Source organism: Telopea speciosissima, chromosome 11, assembly GCF_018873765.1.
Source record: "Telopea speciosissima isolate NSW1024214 ecotype Mountain lineage chromosome 11, Tspe_v1, whole genome shotgun sequence".
NCBI classification, from domain to species: Eukaryota; Viridiplantae; Streptophyta; class Magnoliopsida; order Proteales; family Proteaceae; genus Telopea; species Telopea speciosissima.
In genome coordinates, this window is record NC_057926.1 from 45,646,805 (window position 1) to 45,664,572 (window position 17,768).

The window sequence follows — 17,768 nt, forward strand, 5'->3', positions numbered from 1 at the left end:
CATTTAACACTTTTAACTGTCTTCGTCTTCCAGACTTGAAACCTACTCAGGTGCTCTGCTGCGGTGCTGCAACTGCTGCTCCGTTTGAGTTTTCAAGTTTTTTGATCTCGATTCTCAACTGAAACAGAAACAGAGCATCTCATCGTCTGAGGTAATCTCGTACTGCACTGCTTCCCCTTTCGATTTTTTTTCCCTTATTAATCTGCTGAACCTGTTCTATGAGATTTCCCAATGATAGGGTTTATTGTTGGTATGATTAACAGAGAACGTCTAAAAGCGATGAGGAGTGAAGATGATGATCCATCATTACTGTTTCCTGAAGATCTATTGATCAAACTGTTTTCATGGCTACCCGTGAAGCCCCTCCTCAGGTTCAAGTGCCTAAGTAAACGATGGCTTGATATCATATCTAGTGATCCTCATTTCATTCACCTGCACTCTCATCAATCCAAGTCCAAACCACCTCATCTCTTTTTCTCATCCACTCTACCTTCAGAGGTAGAAATTAACAAAACTATTCTTCTCCAATCCTCCACGGACATGGAAGGGAATTTGTTAAGCCAATTCGAGATTAGTAAGAGGGATGCTACTAGGCGCCCCCTCATGTTGCCTACCCGCTTTGATCTGGTTTGTTTAGTATGCAATACTGAAATCCATGTTTGCAATCCAAGTACACATGAACTCATAACATTGCCACCGCTTCTGTTTGCTGAATGTAATAGCTTTGGTTTTGGATATGTTGAGTCTACGGATGAGTATAAAATAGTTCATTTGATTGCTCCTTTCTTTGATGGAGACTTAGAGGTATATGATCCCATTCTCCCAACACAATGTTCAATATTCACCTTGGGGATGGCAGAGGACTCTCCTTCTTCTTATGCTTCTCCTTGGGCTTGGAAAACTATTGGAAATTCCCCCTATAATGTCGAGCATTGTCAATGTCCGGCTTTCGTGGATGGAGCTCTTCATTGGCTGATCAACCGCAAGCGCCACCCCGAGCTATTGATCGATATAGAAAAGACAATCTTGGCATTCAACTTGGAGAATGAAGAATTTAGACTCGTCCCACGTCCCAGTGGGTGTTCTGATCTTGTATGTTCAAATCTCCAATTGGTGGAGTTGAAAGGGCTACTCTGCCTTTCATGTGTTGATGAAGGTGTTCACATAATGGACATATGGATGCCGAAAGACTATTGCAATGAGACTCGTATGTTTACATGGGTAAAAGAGTATAATATTGATCTGAGTACCTTGGCAGATACTCCATACGGTAGCTATTCTAGATTTCTAGGTCTTTTGTTCCTTGGTACATACATGATGGCATTGATCTGAATCTGAGTACGTTTGTGGAGACTCCATGCCATAGCTATTCTAGGTCTTATATTCCTAGGGACATACAGGATGATGGGGATAAGGTGCTTATTGAGACTTGGGACGGAAGATCATTCTATTACCATGTCCAAACCACAAGTTTTACTGGATTTATTTGTGAGAAATGGAGCCGTTCATTCTTCAGTTTCTATACGGAAAGCTTGCGCTCACTAAGATATGCACTACAGGTACTGTACCTAGCTCTACTTATTTGATGCTGATCATTACATTTAGGCAGGTCCAGAATATATGTATATAGTCTTACTAATGCTTTAAAATATAAATTGATGATGCAGAAAAGATTCATGTTTGATCAAATTACTGGAATTACTCACTCCCAATCACAGGAGTTGGCATACATGGATGACCCACCAGTCTATATAGTGCGTGTTTTTGCAATAATTGACACTCCAAATGGAAGTTTTTATGGGGGATATCTAACAGATTTTAGAGGTGGCTTTGTTGCTATCGAAGGGAAGAGAGTAGTTGCAAGAGATGGCATTGAAGCAGAAGCAAATGCCATTCTTTGTGGGTTGCAATTAGCTCGTGGGCAAGGTGTCCAGCGCATTGCTTTGGTTTCTACTGTAAAGGAGCTAGTTGATGCTATTAATACTGGAGAAAGGCAAAGTTTTCAAAGGCTGGAAAAGATTCTTACCAAGATTACTGATCTCCTTTTTGAATTTAATTGGGCTAGAATATTCCATGATCGAAGACTGTCTGCGCAAGTGGCTTGCCAACTTGCTAGTCGGGCTATCTACATGAGCAAATTAGGCTTTCATGCAACAAAACCACCCAATTGGTTCATAGATGGGTGAACAATCTAGGTATGTGGCTTCTAGAATTTTATAGTGCATATTTTTCAGATAGTTCATTAACTTCTTTCTTCCTCTATAGATTCCAATATAATGCTCTATTGTTTTTATCATTGTGTCTCTTTAATTACCAGTCTAGCTCTTTAATTGCCACTTTTTCATGGATGTGGTTGGCCAACTTAAATATGATATATCATTCGGCATAGGGCTAATGCATTTTTGTGGTTGGGTTGATTGGCTCTCTTTTTTCCTTTTATTCTTTTTGGAAAAGTTGTGTTATTATGGGTTAGATGATGTAAATGATTTGAGGCTGTTGTGGGAGGATCACACAAAGAAAACCATGTGAGATGTGACCCACCTAGTGAACTAGGAAAAAGGCAACAAAAACAATCTTTTTCACAAATTTCCTTTTTGGGTTTTTGTTGTTCTTTGTTCTGAATTAAAGTGAGCATATCTTGTTGGCCATAGCCAATGACAAGCTATTAAATAGTTGCACCAGATCAGTTTATATTCGAATTAAATATTGAAATCCTTATCGAATTTGAATGTTGGGTAAATGGATTAGTGATCCACCAGATTATGTAGAATACCAATTTCTTCCTGCTCCTCCATTTCATTCATTTTTCCCAATGGCAAGTGATGATGCTTTAGATCTATTATGTACAATGTTCAACTATGACCCAAAAGCAAGAATTTTCTGTTCAGTAGGCATTGGAGCACAGGTTTCTCTTGTGAGCATTGAAAGGGTGAAATTTCTAGTTGATACTGTCTCGTTCCTGTCTTCTCATTTAGATATTTTTCATCTTTACCTGTGCCAACAAAACCAGCTCTGCTTCCTTGCTGTCCCTGAGGGAGACTCCAGACCTTCAGATTTTAATCCGCAATTCAGGATATTGGTTCATCTCATTCACCTCTCGGAGAAGTCATGCAATTACAACAGCAGAATCCCACTGATATTCTCAAAAGAGATGGAAGATAGGAGATTAACCTGTGCTTCTCAATCAATAAATTCATATCAGAATCCCACTGATCTCCTGGACTTCCTGTCCCTCACTGAATCCCACAGCAGCTTCATGAAAGAAGACAATCGAACTTTATATTCATCAGATCGTGGGCAAAGCCATTACTAACTGTGCTTTTATAGAAAAAACTAATAACACATTCCTAATCTGATTAGAAATGTAGAATCCTACTTGCTAATAGCAAACATGACTCAAATAGGAAACCAAACTCTAAAAAGGAAAACTAAATAATGAACTTAAAATAGAAAGCAACTAACACTAAGCCCATGAACTGGGCTGGACTAAGTCCACGAACTGAGCTGGACCTAATCCCTGTTGTGGCCAATAAAGGCCTGGTCTTCTTCTTCTTCTTCTTGTGGGAGTAAGTGAGGTACTCCCTGCCTGCATCACTGGGTGGGCTGATATTATATCCCCTTATGTTCCATCTGCCTAATTGCCTGTTTGACTCCTTTTTTATTGTGATTCAAAGGGTTTATTTTAGTATACACTAAGTGAATTTATTACTTATTTCAAGTTAAATTTTTTCAGGGGCCACCACCCAAAGGATCTGTAATTGTATGAAGAATTGCATAGATCTTTATCTTTTATTTTGTAGCATGGTGAGTTTTCTTCATAGTTCTGTATGTATAGTGCGACTAAGATACAACCTAATTTTTTTGTTCCATTTTATTTCTAGGAAGATGGAGTTTAGGAGTATTATGTGGCTGGTGGTGTCAGTCTGGGTCTAGCATTAGTATTGCATTTTTCCTTTTTTTTTTTTGGAAGATGATTAGTATTGCTGAGTACTAATGGGTGTCAGGGAAAGTATGCTAGTTCTTCCAAGTCATTGTATAGTTACTGAAGATGGTAGAACTGTTGAATGTGCAACTTAATTTACTTTGCTACAGTGGTGCTTTGTTTAATGTTGAATGGCATCTCTAGTAACCTGTGTGTTCATTTCTTAGCATTGTATCTCACTATCAAATAAAATCCTGGGAGATCAGTATGACCATATCAGTATGAATATACAGTGATTTAACACTATGGTTTGTGCCTTTGTGGATTATCTGCAGTGCAATGGGGACATGGGTATTCTCTGTGGCTGGGGCATTGCTTGTGATTCCGGTGGGGGGATACGATTGAGGTCTCTGGCACCCCTGTTATTTTTTGGCACGACTGCTACCATGCTTGATATTAACATGGGAATCAGCCAATGCGAAAGAGAATATGCAGGACAACAAATGAAGCTTCTTTAGTAGAGTCACTGAGTGAGTCATGATAAGTTTGGCCTCTTACATTCTGTGTTCTAATGTGATTGCTCTGGTTAGCTTTCTTGCCATGTGTATCTGGGAGTTTGTAAAAAAGTTTATGTCAACTAGTTCTACTCAGATTACTTAGTGCTTTAAAATCTCCTCTTTTGATTACCATGACTGGATAATTGAGTTTTTGGTTGACACTATAATTTTGGGTTTTTAAAACTTCTGTCACCCCAGGTTCTGTCTAGTGGAGATCTATCCAACTGGCTAAGATGCTTTTCTAGCTTCAGCTGCAATTGCATGAGCTGCCTTATTTTCTGTTCTAAGAATATGTCAAATAAATATTATAGTCCAAAATAGAATCATTGTAGTGTCTTGTAAGATTGAAAAAACAACTATGACCATCCTTCATATACATTCTCATTGCTCAACTTTACCTTCTGACGGGTACCATTTTCAATATGAGAGGGAGTTGCTTGAACTCTCTTGCCCCTTTGCTAGCCATGGAACTTCTTCACCATCATCAGGTCCATCTACTCATAATCTTTCTTCTGTATCCTTGATATAGGAGAACTTTCACCATATCCTGCAGTTCTTATGGTTGGACTTTAATGTCACAGAATGTGAGGTTAGCGATTCTTCTTGATTTTTACTATTCCCTTGTGTCTACACAGATCTGATGAATGAAACATAGTTTAAAAAAGGATTTTTAGATTATATACTTCCATAGTATTTTGCTGGATATCCATTTATCCGTTCTACTATTTCTTTTTTTGTTGTTCTTGTCTTTTATCTTTCGTGAAAGATAAGCCATGGACTCAGCTCTCTGCCCATTGAGGTTTCCTCTTGGATTTGATCGGTGCTTCTGTTGGTTTGATGTTTCTCCTCCTTTGCTTTTATGGATGAATTTATCATGGTGCAATTTCTTTTTATTTGAAACCCCTACAATATGTAATAAGGGTAATTTAGGGATTTGAATTACAAGGGAAGAAAGAGAGGTGAAAATTTGCTTTTCTGAAGAGTGCAAAAAGAGAGTTCAGGGTAGTCAGAGTAGGAATGTAGCCATTTGACCAAAAAAGAGAGAGAAGGAATGTAGCCAATACTCATGGGAAGAAGAACGTGTTCCGGTCGTGTGGCCCCTGTATCAGCACAGGGCCAATGAAGGGACACTCAAAGGCATCGAACAGGGGAATTTTTTATTTTGTAGGGGTTTTGGTCATTTCAAGGGGATTGTGTTTAAGCGCTTGCTGTACATAACCAGCCAGCATTCTTTTTCCCATTACTATAATATTTTAAAAAATAGTTTAAAAAATCAATTTTATTTTGGCTGTTATTTTGTTTAAATAAGAAATGGTAGATTATATGATGGATAACTAAATTTAGCAAATGACGTATCCAAGGAGTTTTCATCCATGTAAAAATAAAAAAGAACATTCCTCTCAAATAAGAGGTCACGAGTTCAAACCACCTTGGGGCCTATCCCCCCCCTCCCCCCTCCCTCCTCCCTTATTAAAGCTCTCCAATTTGAAAAAAAAAGGAGCATTCCTATGCACGAGGCTCCCTCTACTGCAGAGTTTGAGAGGGGCAAAACATCATCCATGTAATGATCAAAACATAAACTTTGTCATGTGACCCATACAAAATTTTCTCGTAGAATCATATTTGAAGAACATGAACAACTTAAGACATAAGGGAAGAAACCATAAATGGCAATTTGATTTGCAAACTATTCAAGTAATCCCTATTTATCCAATATCCAAAATAACCTAAGGGAGCAAGAACGTTACCTGGTCATGCGCAATGTGCGACTCTTGTACCTAGACATAGGGCCATGCAAAATGATTGCTGTGTCCTCAGAAATTTCTGCTTTTCTATGGGGTGCGGAGGTCATTTCGTACAACCCTGTGTCTGGGCGCAAGAGCTGCGCGCCACACGCGATCAGGTAGTGTTCTTTCTAACATAACCAAATCATCAAAAAAGAAAGTTTTCCTTCACCACACGATGAAGGTTCACCACACCATTTTAGGGTTTACAAACCCCCATAGGGGTTTAGCATGTTCCCAAAAATACTCTCTCGATACCCTCCCATGCGCATTTGAAACCTTTTGCTAAATGGATTCCAATTCACCGTGGCTGAAGGGAAACTTGGTCCATTATCAAATCTTCCTACTCCCCAAAAAACCCTTTACTATGCCCAAGTTTCCATATATGGCCTGCTACCTTTTAGTCATTAGAGTAACATGAACAGCCAGCCCATTAGCTTTTAGAAACACTAATGTTTGTTTAGAGATGTGGTAGTAATTCAGCTACATGATGAGGTCTAGTAGAGTTTTTTTTTTATTTTTTATGAAACTATAAAAGAATAAATTAACGTAAAATAGAGATTAGAAAATAAAAAAACGTTCTTATCTTCCCGCAAAGTCCCACTTCTCAATCCTGAATTTCTATGCTAGAAAGAGCAACCCCCAACAAGGCAACAATTCATAGTTGCAAGTTGCAACGCATTAGTTTGAAAGAATATTTTAATAAAAGTCAAAGCATTATGATAATACGGTACGATACTAATATTCAGTAATTCGGTATGATATCGATATGTACCATCGGTTTCAATCTCTATATTGATATCGTATTATATCCAGTATAGTACCATTTTTTCATAGCATTATCATACCAAATACAATTTGGTATGATATGGTACGGGTATTTTGATACGATACCGTTTCAGTAAACAGTTTCGATACCGAATTGCCACCCTTATCTAATATAGAATAATAGTCAAAGCTACATAATTATTTATTCTATGACATTAGAAGCATCATGTGGAGTGACATTGCCTTGCAAGGGTGTCATTACAACTACAAATCTTTTGGTATAATAATGTAGGCGGAGTTGGGCAATTGGTGGTGATCGGAACCTAACCCATGAATTAAAGGGCATCCCATCCCTTGGCCCAACCTTGGGCTTGAGCTATCACTGCCCAATCCAAGAGGAAATTTTCGCTAAATTAGGGTTAGGGTGCTGGATTTGTAGCTTTATGGAGATCCATTAGTTGTGTGGGGCCGCCATATCGATAATGTATGAGTAAATTACTCCCCCCTCCCCTCGATTATGCTCTAATGACAAACCCCTCCCCTGGATATTGAGTAATAACTCTTCCCTCCCCTGCAGTAACAACATTCTATCAACCGTACCCATGCCGTTAAAAATGGCTGTTAAGTGATGGGAAAAGACTATATTACCCTTTCACGGTTTGTCTTAAAACATTCTAACTTCTCTCTCCTTGCTCTATCATCTCCAACCTTCAGACAAGAGAGAGTGAAGATGAGGAGCTGAAACAACCCCTGTTCCTTCTTCTTGAATATCCCATGCCCTTCCTCCTTCCTCCTCCAAATCTTAAATATCATAAACCCACCAACCCCAATCAAGATCACAACCGAAGCAACCAACAGAGCTAGACCTCACTTCCCCAAATCGTTTCCCCAAAACCTGCAATCCCAAAACGAAATACTTCCAAAATTAAATAAAAAAAGAAGAGATAAAGTGAATAAATTCTGATGGAATCTGCTACCTCTTAGAGAAGTTGTGTCGTGAGGCTATTTCCATGTTCTTTGATGGATTCAAAGAAGAATCATCCCACTCAACTTCAAGCATTTGTGCACCATAAGCCGCTTCAAACGAATCAAACCCAATTGTTGAAATCGTCCACAATAGCTGAAAACCCAAGAAGGTTTTCATCAGATAGAGGCAAAGTGTCCAGAATGTAAAGGAAAAACTCTTGTAAGGGAAGCAGAGACATTAACCAAAAAATGAAACCACATTCATAAACAGAGTACTGACCCAGTTTGGCTGTTGAAAACATGAAGAAGAGCACCCAAACCCGGCAGCCCACTAGACAAATGGGTTATGAGACAATCTCAATTAGACTCAAAATCCCATCTGTCCGATTGCATAGCAGCAACTCAGATCCCAGAGGACATGAAGGAACCAGAGGGAGAAATGACAAACAAATTTGCAATTTTTTGAGATTCAAGAGGAGGGAATCATGGCTTTAACCTCTATCAACATAGGAATCCCAAGTCAAAACATGCAAGAGGTTACTGAATCCAAATTCCTCTTCACCGAATTGGGTTTGAAACCCTAAGAAGGAAAGAAATTACCAAAAAATAGGAGGAATGAGCAGTGATTGTGGTTCTAAGAAGGGTTCAATGAGGATATGGGAGAAATCCTAAATCGCAAATCCCAAAGCCTCTGAGTTTTGAATCTCTTATGCTCTCACTGTTTCGTTCTCTTTCTTCTTCAAATGAAGAGGAAACCTGCTATCTGAAAACCCTTTTTGTCTTTTGGGCAAAGTCTGAAAACCTTTCTTGCTTTTGTATCCATCTCTCTTTCTTTCTCTCCCTCCCTCTCTCTGTGTGTTTTGGAAGAAAACTGAACGAAGACGATGGAAGAAGAATCGAGAAATGGGGAAGAAGATGATGGTGCTGTGAGCTTGTCCTCTCGCTCAGGGGTATTATTGTAATATCACAAATATAAGGGTAGTTTGGGATTTAAATAAATATATTTAGGATGATGTCATCACTTAACAGTCATTTTTAACGGAATGGGTTCGGTTGATAGAATCTTGTTAATGTAGGGGAGGGGAGAGTTATTACTCAATACCCAGGGGAGGGGTTTGTCATGAGAGCATAATCGAGGGGAGGGGGAAGTAATTTACTCATAATGTATTTATTAGAAAGATACTTTTTGTCCAGAGTCTTCTAATTGTATATTTATGAACATGGTTAATCGTTCATCTACTCCAAAAAAACGATTGCCTTCTAATCAACCACGATATTTCATTAGACCATATAGGTTAAAAAACACATGTCATTTTATCCTAAATTCTTGGTAACAACGATTGGTACGCCCTTTGTGACTCTATCTCAAGCCCTCCAATTATTACTCCATTGAACACATTTAGCTTAGCCCTGTTAACACGAGAGAGACTTAACATCCATTCTATTCTTACAGGTATCTAAATTTTGTTTATCAGAACAAGAGATGACAAAAAATGCAGTTATCAAATGTTTTGTAAGCATGTTTTAAAATCAGACATTTACATCTTGGAACTATTGAGCTTACCATATCAGAAACATGTTTTAAGATCAATAGCAACAGCACAAGCAGTGAAATTCTAGAAGATTAGGATATGAAGTCAAACATAGGGGTAAAAAGAACATTTTTGAGAAAATACGAAAAAAAAAAAAAAACTGAACATTCGCTAGATCATAAATGGTGAGTGGATAAATTTGGTAAGAGATCCAAAGTCTAACATGTTGGGTTGGGTTTCCCTCCATGTAGAGGATGGCCCAAAACTCACCTTCTTGGTGAAGCCCATTTGAGTTAAAAGCCATAGGAAGGGCATTTTTGTCACAAGAGAATGGTTTAATGAGGATTTTCCTCACTTTGGTCTCATAGAGACATAAGAGAGAGATGTCAACAGAAAAGGAAAGAGAGGAGACGAACAGAAATTTCTAGGTTTTGAAGCATTGCGCAGTCATCGTCAAGAGCTCGATCGGATGGTCATCCGTGGTCCGTTTAGCCTGATTTTTTGACACCAGAATCGCAAGACACAACTCTTCATTTTGAACAGTGAGATTTTTATTTTAAGTCCTCTAACTCAGAGTTACAGAACCATCTTTGTTACCTTATTTTGGTGAGATCTCTTCCGTTTTCTTTCATTCATCTTTTAAAGTTCATCTTGTTGATGATATATGCCAAGAATATGTTGTTCCTGATGACTTGAGTGGTTATATGCCTCTAATTTTAATTAGAAAAATATCTTGTGTATTTCCATTATTTGAAAATAGTGAAATTTGATGGACTTCGGTCCTGTGGTTTTTACTCCTCACATTGAAAAGGTTTTTCAGTTAAAAATTGATGGTGTTCATGTGTGTGTGATGCATTTACTTATTGATTTGGGAGTTTGATTATTGCATCATTGTGTTTGATATATTGCTCCATCAATATCTACTTGATTTCTTTCAATTAGGTTCACCCAAGAAGGAAATAATTCTTTTTAATCAATGATGCTTATTAATTGAGTATATCTTGGTTTGTCATTCTCCCCATTAAAGTAGTATCAGAGTCAGATTGATTATTAAATTATTTGTCTGGGTTTAACAATGAAAATTAATACAAGTAGAATGGTTATTTTAAATGGTTCAAATGATCATGTTTGAAAAAGAAAAAATGGAAGACCTTCTCTATGTGAAAGATTATATCTACCTGCTTTTATTAGTGAGAAACTCGCTAATAAAACCGATGAGAAATAAAATATATTTCATTGGCAAGTGTGTGGGTACATTAAATAGTGGGTGGAGGATAATATGTTAAACCATATTAGTACACACACACACACACTTTATGGTTCAAGCTCGAGCAATTGTATGCTAGAAAGACCGAAAATAATAAACCATTTTTTATCAAACAGATGATGGCTTTGAAATACCAAGATGGAACCTGTAGGTACCGCGGCCTCCGAATGTGGGTTCCTCCGCCTTGCGAGCAGGATCTATTAGTTTTCTGTGGCCCCTTGGCGACGAGGGCTTGTGTATGGCATTGTATCTCGATGTATCAACATAAGGGGTTGGGATCATGCTTCATAAATTAAAATAAATGGAGTCGCCACCTAGGATTCGGGCTTAGGAGCCAATGAGTGTAGCCCCATCTGGGGTGAACGGAAAGTGCTACGTGATTCCATATGGTCTGGTAAGAGATTATAGGTAAGTGGTCAAGTTACGAGCGTGGGAAGGTATCAGCACTCCATCTCGTTTGGTTAAACCGATCTTTCTACTAGATGCTAAATTTAGAATATTCTCTCATAATAACATGTCTTATACCAATATGCAAAGCTAGATTATGATGCATCAAACATGAGAATCATTTACTATGTACATTAAAGTGAACTACTTTAATGGTCTACATTGTGCCAAAAATAATAAGAAAAGAGACAGATATTCATCAATAAATAAAAGAAATAAAGAAAAATGTCCCACGGCTCAAGTGGAGATGGACGACATGCTTGCCCCTCTCTTGTCGGACAGAGTAAGGGCTATGTGAGATGAGTTTCGTTACTCAGACTTCGGACAAAGTAACGGTTATATATAGGATTTTTGTTACTTGGACTCGGACAGAATAACAGCTATGAATGAGACCTTTGTTATCTGTATCTAGACAGAATAACGGTTATAATGAAGGCTTCTTCGTTATCTGTATGCGGACAGAAATAATTGTAATAAAGACTTCTTCATTAGATAAGAGATGTTCTAAATTCCAAGTCGCTAGAAATTAAGAAAATTCATACCGATCATAATGGCTCTGATATGTTGACAAAAGCCTTACCAAAGGAGAAGCTTAAGGTTGCCGTTTGATCGTCGGCATGGCGAATCCTTCCACATAGTCAGGAGGGGGAGATTTGTTGGGTTGGGTTCGATGGCCTAAAGCTCACCTTCTTGGTGAAGCTCATTTGAGTTAAAAGCCCATTGGAAGGGTATTTTTGTCACAAGAGAATAGTTTAATGAGGGTTTTCCTCATTTAGGTCCCATAGAGACATAAGAGAGAGCTGCTGTCTGCAGGAAAGAAAAGAGATGAGACGAATAAAATTTTTTGGGTTTTGAGGCACTGCACAGTCATCGTCAAGAGCTCGATCGGATGGTCATTCGTGGTCCGTTTGAGCCGACTTTTTTACAACAGAATTGCAAGACACAACTCTTCATTCTGAACTGTGTGATTTTTATTTGAAGTTCTCTAACTTAGTGTTACAAAACCGTCTTTGTTGTCCCTGTTTTGGTGAGATCTCTTCCATTTTCTTTCGTTTCTCTTTTGAAGTTTATCTTGTTGATAATATATGCCAAGAATATATTGTTATTGATGATTGGAGTGGTTGTATGCTTTTAATTTTAATTAAAGAAGAATCTTGTGTATTCCCATTATTTGGAGATAGTGAAATTTAATGGACTATAGTCCTATGGTTGTGTGTGTGTGTGCTTACGTGCATTGTGTGTGTGTGATACATTTAGTTGCTGATCCATAACTATGTTTGATATATTGCTCCATCAATATCTACTTAATTGCTTCCTATTAGGTTCACCCAAGAGGGGAAGAATTCTTTTTGTTCTGTGGTGCTTGTTAACCGAGTATATCTCTGTTTGCCATTCTGCCCATTACAAAATGCAGAAGAAATTCAAATCAACACCTGCAAATGAAGGAATAAGAGAAATTGGTTAGAGAGATTTTTGACAAAAATAAAAATAAGCAGATTGTGTATGTTGCCCTAGAGCTTTAGATGTCGGTTTTACTGGAAGGGAGACTAAACAAGTAGAAATCAATGTCCAAACTAGACCAAAGGATAGGAAAAAAATTGTTGGAAGGTGCACTGGGAAAAATGGTGAGAAGGGTTTTTAGTTATCGCGGTTGGGAGGGTTTCGGGAAGAGAGAGAGAAAGAGAGAGTTGGAATTTTATATTAATTAAAATAGATGATTTCAAATATTGGAGGTTTGTGTCTTTTTCAATACCCACCTAAATGACCAATAGACGTATCTATTGGAATATATTTTTGAATGGTCAACAAATATATTTTGTGGGAAAAGACATGTTATTTGGACATGTCTTTTGGAGGTACCTCTTTCTCTCTCCTATATATTTAGATGTTAAACCCATTTTAATATTGTTTGTAGATAATCCCAAATTGTATTTTGTTTTGTATCCCATTGAGCATAACTCTGAAGTGTCCCGATGTAGCCTAGTCATAACGTGCACGTGGACTAGAGAGCCAGTATGTGTTGTTTTATCTTGTTAGACCAATTCACACCAACCCGATTGCACCAGTAAAGGGAAACTAAGGTCTTAAAGAGAGTGACTGGTGGTACAATTCAACCTCACTAATTCCTTAAGTTTCATGTTGTAATTGATGTTTGTATTTACCATAATTAATCTTGGTCTATCTACGGTTCAGATAAGTATTACATCCCCTTTATTTACATGTGAGATATCATGTAAGTTTTGGATGAATTTTCCGAACTGAGAGGTAGATGAAGTATTTTTGTTCTCAAGGGTTGTTCCAGAATGGACAAATAAACTTTTTTTGTTAATCTTTCAATCTTGTTCTCAAGGATATTTTTGTTCTTGAGGATCAAACTAGATTTGTCAAACAAAATACCGAACACAAGATCATCAGAATCACTCCTATGAAGTGCAACCAAACACAGCCGACATATAAACAAAAGAGTGCTACTGTACCTTCCCTCAACCGAATGGGACCCACACAAAGGTCGAACTAATGGATCCTACTTGTTCTAATCACATGAACATGAGACACCCATTTTTAAACTCCACCAATTTCCACATAAGATAAAAATCCTTTTATAGTTGGAATGAAAGTAGAGGAAAACCCTATCATTGACTGCCACATGTCCAATGTAGACCCCACTTAGAATTGATCCTCAGAAGAGAGAGAGAGAGAAAGAAGACCACGTTTTCAATTTGCCTCGACGCGTGAAGGCCAAAGAGAGGAAAGCTTCTGCGGCTATATTCCGATCCAGATTACAGATTGAGATTTCAATTTGTAATTAAAACCGAGTTTCACTCAGTGCCGCTCATGTAATAGATAAAGATGTTCGAAGAAATCAGCCTTAAAACTCGGCGATTCTCAAGCTTATGGAGAGAAACAAGGAAAGAGTTCAAAGCTAAGAACCACAAGACAGAAACCGTATACGTGTATATCTTACCTGTCTTCGTATCTTTCTACGTATTCTTATACGTACGAACCCCTACAACAATCACTCCTCTCTTCTCTTCTCTCTTTCTTTCTGTCTTTCCTCAGGCGTACGGACAATTCGTCTTTTCCAAAAGATCTCATAAACCCCCCCCCCCTTTTTATTTATTTATACTCTCTTTGCTGTTTCATTCCTTCTCTATTTCTCTCTTTCTCTCTGGGTTTTCCACCATTAATGCTCTGGTTTGTTGCTTGAAGAGCAGATTAATTAACCCAGGTAAAGTCTTTTAGCATTCCTTCCTTATATTTTCTTGATATGGGTTTCTTATTTTACCTTTCGTTTCTTTCTTGGATTTGGGTAATCTATAAATTGTAGTTGCTTTGGTAGATTTTCTTGTTCTGATATTGCGATGTTTGGGGTAAGGCTGGGAAATCCTAAAATGGGTTTGGTTTCATTTTTATTTTTGGGTTTTGCTGGTAATCTCTGTTCTTGACTGTTAAAGTTTCATGAACTTCGATCAAGGCATGAATCTCTGATTGTTTTCTTTTTCTTAGAGTGAAAATCAATTCCCAATTCTTGAGCTTCAAGAAAAAATTGAAGTTGTTTTTGCATAATCATTCTGGGTAATCTCTTGTATTGTCACTGTAGGTGTATGAAAGTTTCGTACTTCCAATTAAATTAATAATGGAAACTACTTAAGGGTAATAAAAAAAAAGCTTTCTTTATCAAGTTTGAGTCAAATTGATTTCAAGCAAGTTGCTTTAAAAAAGGTGTTAATGTAAAGCTAAAATGTTTTAATATTTCTTGTTTGTCTCAAGTGTTGGGTTTTTGGTGAGGGTAGGATGAAGATCCCATCCTTCTATAGTAGGGAATGTTTTTGACATTTCTTGTCTTGTCTTCCCTTTTTGCCCTTTCCTTTCTGGGTACTTTTCTTGTTCTCAAAGTCTCTTCCCAATCATATATAAATACTCCCATTAACCATTAACCATTAACCATTAACAATTAAGAAGCCAAGCTTATTGTGCTTTCCTTCTGTGTTTGTAGTTGTTTGTTCTTGGATTTCTTTTCTGGTTCAAGAAAATGGTGGATGTGAAGTCAAGACGAAGTGTGAATCGGATCAAGAAATGTGCATTTGATCTTCTATCGATTGGAGAAATGAGTGATGATGAGAGTTCTTGGGATCTTATGGGAAGAGATTTGAGGCTCAAATCAATGTTCATGTACTGTGATTTCAGTCAGGTGATCTCAAATGCACCAGAGGAACAAAAGAAGAGCCTTACTGATCTTGCTAATAGGCTGTTTCATTACATAGAAGAGGTAACTATTTATTTTTGTTTCTGAAATTTCAATTTTCTTGAAAGAAAAATTTTCTTATAGATTCTAGAGAAGAGAATGGTGAAGGTCAATTTGGTCAAATTAGTTTGGTCTTTGATCTCTATTTAAAGGTAAACAATTCTGACCTGGTCTCTCTAGCATATATATATTGACCCATACCGAAACTTACTGATAAACGGGGTTTTAAGAATCGGGAATTGGATCGGTGAATCGTCGGATTCAGGTTGGAATCAGCTGTCACTGATGTACGGCCGATTCCGGCCGGGATTGACCGATTTTATCACCGATTACGCATTTTAAAACCCTGCTGATAAGCTAATAGGTCCTTCAAATCAAAATTGTGTCAATTTTTTTTATTATCATTTTAGGGCAAGAATTCGCTGCTTGGTCATGTAGTCCCTGCACCAGTGTGGGGCCAATGAAAGCGCGCACAGAGACATCAACATAAATGGAATTTTTTAATTTAGAAAGGGGCTGGGCAGCAATTTGCATGCTCCTATGTCTGGTGCAGGAGCCACGCGACCAAATAACATTCTTTTTCCCTATTTATAATGGGAAAAGGATGGACACCCCACCGGTGTATTGTAAGCCAATACCTACTATGTCTATCTCTCTTCCCCCCTTTGAAATAACCCCCCTACTTTTCTATTATATTGATTTTTGGGAGAAAGAACACTACCTGGTGATGGTTCCTAAGTCCAAGGTCCAGACACGGGAGCGCAAGATATTAACTCAGCCCCTAGTGAAATTAAAAAAAAACACATATAAACATATGCCGCTAGTGTGCTCTCAGCAGCCCCAGTGCGGCCTGCTGGTGCAGGCACTACACGATCAGGCAGCGATCTCTTGCCCATAATAAAAACATTGGTTTATCTTTTTTTAACTAGTTTCGGTCCATTCTGTCGGTTTGGTCTTTCTTATCAGTCCAGCCGGACCAGACTTAAACAGACTGATATTTAAGAAGTTTTTTTTTTAACACAAAATGGAAACCAAACCAATAAGAAATTGGGTCAACCAAATTTTGATTTCCCCGGTCAGGTTTCCATTGGACTTTTTGGTGGTTGCACCAAATTGACACTCCTAGATCTGAGGCCAATGGGTCGGCATATTTTACTTGTTGGGCTTTTTGGACTGTAAATGTGCTCCAGGTGTAAAATGTATGGGCTTGGGCTTATCACAGCCCAGCCCAACCCTAACCAATGTAAAATATCAGGAGAAATAGTTAGCCCATGGGCTCTAATACAAGATGGACAATTGTGAGCCTTTACTTAGTACATAAGAAAGTAATTCCATGAGGTTAGAATCAGAAATTCTGATTTGATAGTTTAGTTTGTGGCATACATAGTAGGTGATATAGATTGGTATCCCTGTATCGACCGTTAATTTTAATGATCACTGTTAATTATTCATGCAGTTGGATCATGCAGTGAAAATCCGTAGCATTCCATTAACGCAGAATCGATACAGCGACGCGGCTCTTGTATTGCAAGAAGTGATGGCAATCATGCTTTAATTGAAAGGTATATATTAGAACTAATCCAACAGTTTCAGAGAAGGAAAAAAAAAAGAGGGGGGTTGTTTGTAAATAACATGATGAGAGATGTCACACATGTTAATTAGAATTCTCTCTATATGAAAGAGATACATAATATGTTTGTACATATTAACATTTTAGGACCTTGGGGGGGGGGGGGGGGGGGGAAAGTGTAAAACATGCATGTTGTGTTTGTGAAAAAGGGGGAAAATTTCATTCCCTTCAAACCTTCAATCCCATCTATTTTTAGCCAACTTTGCTTCATGAAAAGTATGGAATGACGAAGTGTGTTTAATGGGTAACCCGTCTACGTGGGTGCCACGTAGGCTTTGAATAGAAATGACATTTGAATTTTTCTTTTTTCGCTCTACCTAACGAGGTCCGAAGACCCATTAATGCTGACACCGAAATGTGGGTTTTATAGTCAGTGCAGACGCCGATAACTGTAGCACCTAGTTCTCTTGCACACACATGGGACCCCGCTAGCTAAGGGTGTCAATCGGTTAAGTTTCAATTGTTCAGTTCTGTTCCGGTTCGGTTTACATCTTGGCAAGGTGCAAATGAAAATCGAACAGAATAGGAATTAGCTAGAATGAATTTTTTTTTACGTTCGGTTTTGTTTTACTAGTTTCTATTCGATTTTCGTTATCCAGTTACATGTTGTTTGTAGTGCAGGTTTTGAAAAATGGTTTGCAATCCCGAT

The 17,768-nt window shown here is 38.0% G+C and overlaps 3 protein-coding genes across 3 annotated transcripts; all 3 read left to right on the plus strand.

The window, feature by feature from the left end:
* The first annotated feature begins 279 nt into the window (after window positions 1-279).
* Window positions 280-1,332, plus strand: LOC122645211 (F-box protein At3g07870-like). The gene has a single exon (XM_043838543.1). It carries the CDS (start codon window positions 280-282, stop codon window positions 1,330-1,332), a length of 1,053 nt encoding a protein of 350 aa, XP_043694478.1.
* An 89-nt stretch (window positions 1,333-1,421) lies between these two features.
* LOC122646625 lies at window positions 1,422-2,290 on the plus strand. Its single transcript, XM_043840210.1, has 2 exons — window positions 1,422-1,559; window positions 1,816-2,290. The coding sequence occupies exons 1-2, from the start codon at window positions 1,496-1,498 to the stop codon at window positions 2,184-2,186; spliced, it is 435 nt and encodes a 144-aa protein (XP_043696145.1). The 5' UTR covers window positions 1,422-1,495; the 3' UTR covers window positions 2,187-2,290.
* Window positions 2,291-15,230: 12,940 nt separating this feature from the next.
* LOC122646519 (photosynthetic NDH subunit of lumenal location 3, chloroplastic-like) lies at window positions 15,231-17,081 on the plus strand. The gene is made up of 2 exons (XM_043840091.1): window positions 15,231-15,513; window positions 16,946-17,081. The coding sequence occupies exons 1-2, from the start codon at window positions 15,277-15,279 to the stop codon at window positions 17,042-17,044; spliced, it is 336 nt and encodes a 111-aa protein (XP_043696026.1). The 5' UTR covers window positions 15,231-15,276; the 3' UTR covers window positions 17,045-17,081.
* The last annotated feature ends 687 nt before the right edge of the window (window positions 17,082-17,768 follow it).